The sequence below is a fragment of the Neolamprologus brichardi genome, chromosome 3 (genome assembly GCF_056152115.1).
Source record: "Neolamprologus brichardi isolate AB-2024 chromosome 3, ASM5615211v1, whole genome shotgun sequence".
In the NCBI taxonomy this organism is placed as follows: Eukaryota; Metazoa; Chordata; class Actinopteri; order Cichliformes; family Cichlidae; genus Neolamprologus; species Neolamprologus brichardi.
The window spans coordinates 18,590,690-18,593,491 of NC_142106.1; the positions used below are offsets into that span (position 1 = coordinate 18,590,690).

Sequence of the window (2,802 nt, forward strand, 5' to 3'; positions counted from 1 at the left end):
CATATTCAAACACAAATCTATCACATTTCTTTACTGATAAATCCTTGAATAAACATGAACATTATAAACTGAACTTTGCTTGTGCTGGAGAAAAATCAGGTGATCTTCCGGCAGTTCATTGACACAGGATGAGGGCGTTTATGTGCCAGTAAAAGCCCCGGTTCATTTTTCATGCTAAATTTATATTTGCTTTTCTTTCTTTGTGTGTTATGAGTATGTAGGACATCTTTTCTTATCCCCGCCCCCCCTGTGAATAGGCATATTTAAGACCAGCAGTCTTCAGCTCCCCACACAAGAAGGCTGTATCTGCAGACTGAGACCAAGAAAGAAGAACAGAAGGTAACATTGCAAAAGTTTTTTCTTTTCATTAAAATGAATGTTCTCACCACTGGTTTGTAAACCCAATACAAATGAAACCCCCTTTAGGTCTTTATCAGAGGTTAAGGCTCCGTGATGAAGGCGCTTACTGTGCCTCTGCTTGTGTGCACCATGATGGCTCTTGCCCAAGTTTCTTGTGAGTATTTAAAGGCAAATGTGTAGATATTTTTAGATTTTACATACAAAACGTGATTGAAGAATAGCAGATTTTAGATGTTTCAATCAGTCTGATTATTTTAAGTGGTAATTGTTCATGAGCATTTTATCTTTGTGGTACTGAATTTATGATACTGTGTTAACTCTCTTGTTTATTTCTTCTGACAGATGCTCTTCCTGTACCAGAATGTAAGATGGTTATTTTATGAATATCTCGATAAAAAACCTGTAAAAAATTAGAACAGCACATGCTCTACATTAGTAACTGCAACCAAGAAAATTTTCAGCCCATGCAGATGCAGACATTTGGTGAATGAAACCATTTACAACAGATGCAATATAACAATATTTATTTATTTTAGTTTTTCCCGTAAAAGCCAAAAAATGAAGAGTGACAACAGATTAACTATTCACTGGCAGCTCAATATCAACATTTCTTGTCCATTTGTCCTCAGGGAACTCTTATGGTGGCAGGTTTCGATCTGGATGCACTATGTACAGTCAACAGTGCCTCCTCTTTGTTCCAAGACGCATGACCTGGGCTGAGGCTCAAGTAACAAAGATATTGATTTTTACACTAAGTATACTATGAAAGCTTGGAGTACATTAATGATGTAAAATTTCTTGGTCACTTAATTCTGTCTGTTTGTCTGCGCTGTAGAGAAACTGTCAGTCTCATGGAGGACAGCTTGCATCTGTGTATAGTGCCAGACAAGCTAACGAGATTAAAAAGGAGGTGCTGCATTATGGATGTGGCTATGGACAGTTTTGGGTTGGAAGCCATAATACTCCAGTGGTAAATAGCATGGTGTCTAGCAGTTTATGAAACAATTGCATTTTTAATTAATATGAATTAGCAATTTTTTTTTTAAATTTTGCTTTAACAGGATCCTTCCTGGTCCTGGAGTGATTATAAGGGTGTGTCTGCTTTTGCTGAGTTTTGCAGAGGAGAGGAAGCTAAACATACAGACCACTGTTTGCAGATAACTTTTGGTGGTAAGTCTACCCCCCAACCCCCATCAAAAAAAAGAAAAAAAATGCTAGATTCAAGAAGTTTATTGTCATATACACTGCAAAACACAAGTGGTGATGCAGAGCAATGAAATTCTTACTTTGCAGGTTCCCTTCACACAACTAAATAATCAACTAACTAAAATAAAGAGTAAACTTAACTCTGAGCGTAGAACATAGCACAGAAGATAATAAAGTAAAACAAGGGCTTTGTAGCTTATCTGTGGGTGTAGACGGAATTTAGAATAAAGTGCAAGTAGTTGCAACACTGTCACAGTGGTAATATTTACAGAGTATGCAATATTAACATATTTATAAAAATATTAACATGTTTATATTGTATGAAGTTGTATTGTATTGATTGTATATGTACAAAATAGCAATTTTTCAGGTCAAAGATAATCAACAACAACTAGTCAGTGATTCAGTAGACTGATGGCCTGTGGATAGAAGCTGTTCTTTAGTTGGGTTGTCGTTGCTTTTATCCCGTAGCGTCTGCCAGTTGGCAGGAGTGTGACCAGTGTGTTGTGGGCGTGTGTGTGGTCCTTGATGATGTTGTGTGCCCTTTTCCTGACCCGACTGTTGTAAATGTCCTGTAGTGGTGGGAGGGGCACTCTACTGATGAAGTGTGCCTTTTTAATGACACGCTGGAAAGCCTTCCTGTTGTCGTAGTATCCTTCCAGCTTCAGTCTGTACTGCCTGTTGGTTTCCATGATGTATCTACGCAGATCATATCTGGCCTTTTTGTTTCTATCGGCATCACTAGAGGCGAATGCAGCGGAGCATGCAGGTAGCATGGCATGTACCTCACAGTTCAACTGTGTTTTGGATCATTGTCATGTTGGAAAACCCAGCCTCGTTTCATCTTCAAAGTTCTCACTGATGGAAGGAGGTTTTGGCTCAAAATCTCACGATACTTGGCCTATTGTAGATTCACTCTTCCCAGTCTGGTGCAGGTCTACAATTCTTTTCCTGGTGTCCTTCGAAAGCTCTTTGGTCTTGGCCATGGCGGAGTTTGGAGTCTGACTGGTTGAGGCTGTGGATAGGTGTCTTTTATACAGATGATGAGGTCAAACAGGTGCCATTCATACAGGTAACGAGTGGGGACAGAAAAGCTTCTTACAGAAGACGTTACAGGTCTGTGAGAGCCAGGGATTTTCCTTGTTTGAGGTGACCAAATACTTATTTTCCACCCTGATTTACGAATAAATTCTTTACAAATCCTACCATGTGAATTCATGGATTTTTTTTTCACAT

General features: G+C 38.9%; 1 protein-coding gene across 1 annotated transcript; it reads left to right on the forward strand.

Annotated features, from left to right (window-relative positions):
- The first annotated feature begins 782 nt into the window (after positions 1-782).
- On the forward strand, positions 783-2,393 carry LOC102799023 (type-2 ice-structuring protein-like). Its single transcript, XM_087838201.1, has 5 exons — positions 783-843; positions 990-1,087; positions 1,196-1,330; positions 1,422-1,530; positions 2,145-2,393. The coding sequence occupies exons 1-5, from the start codon at positions 783-785 to the stop codon at positions 2,165-2,167; spliced, it is 426 nt and encodes a 141-aa protein (XP_087694327.1). The 3' UTR covers positions 2,168-2,393.
- Positions 2,394-2,802: the final 409 nt, after the last annotated feature.

Excerpts from the sequence above, each read along its gene's own strand:
- LOC102799023 (XM_087838201.1), top strand. The coding sequence starts at position 783 with ATGCTCTACATTAGTAACTGCAACCAAGAAAATTTTCAGCCCATGCAG. Across the intron at positions 844-989 it reads CATGCAGATGCAGACATTTG|GGAACTCTTATGGTGGCAGG; the intron begins GTGAATGAAACC and ends ATTTGTCCTCAG. Across the intron at positions 1,088-1,195 it reads TGACCTGGGCTGAGGCTCAA|AGAAACTGTCAGTCTCATGG; the intron begins GTAACAAAGATA and ends TCTGCGCTGTAG.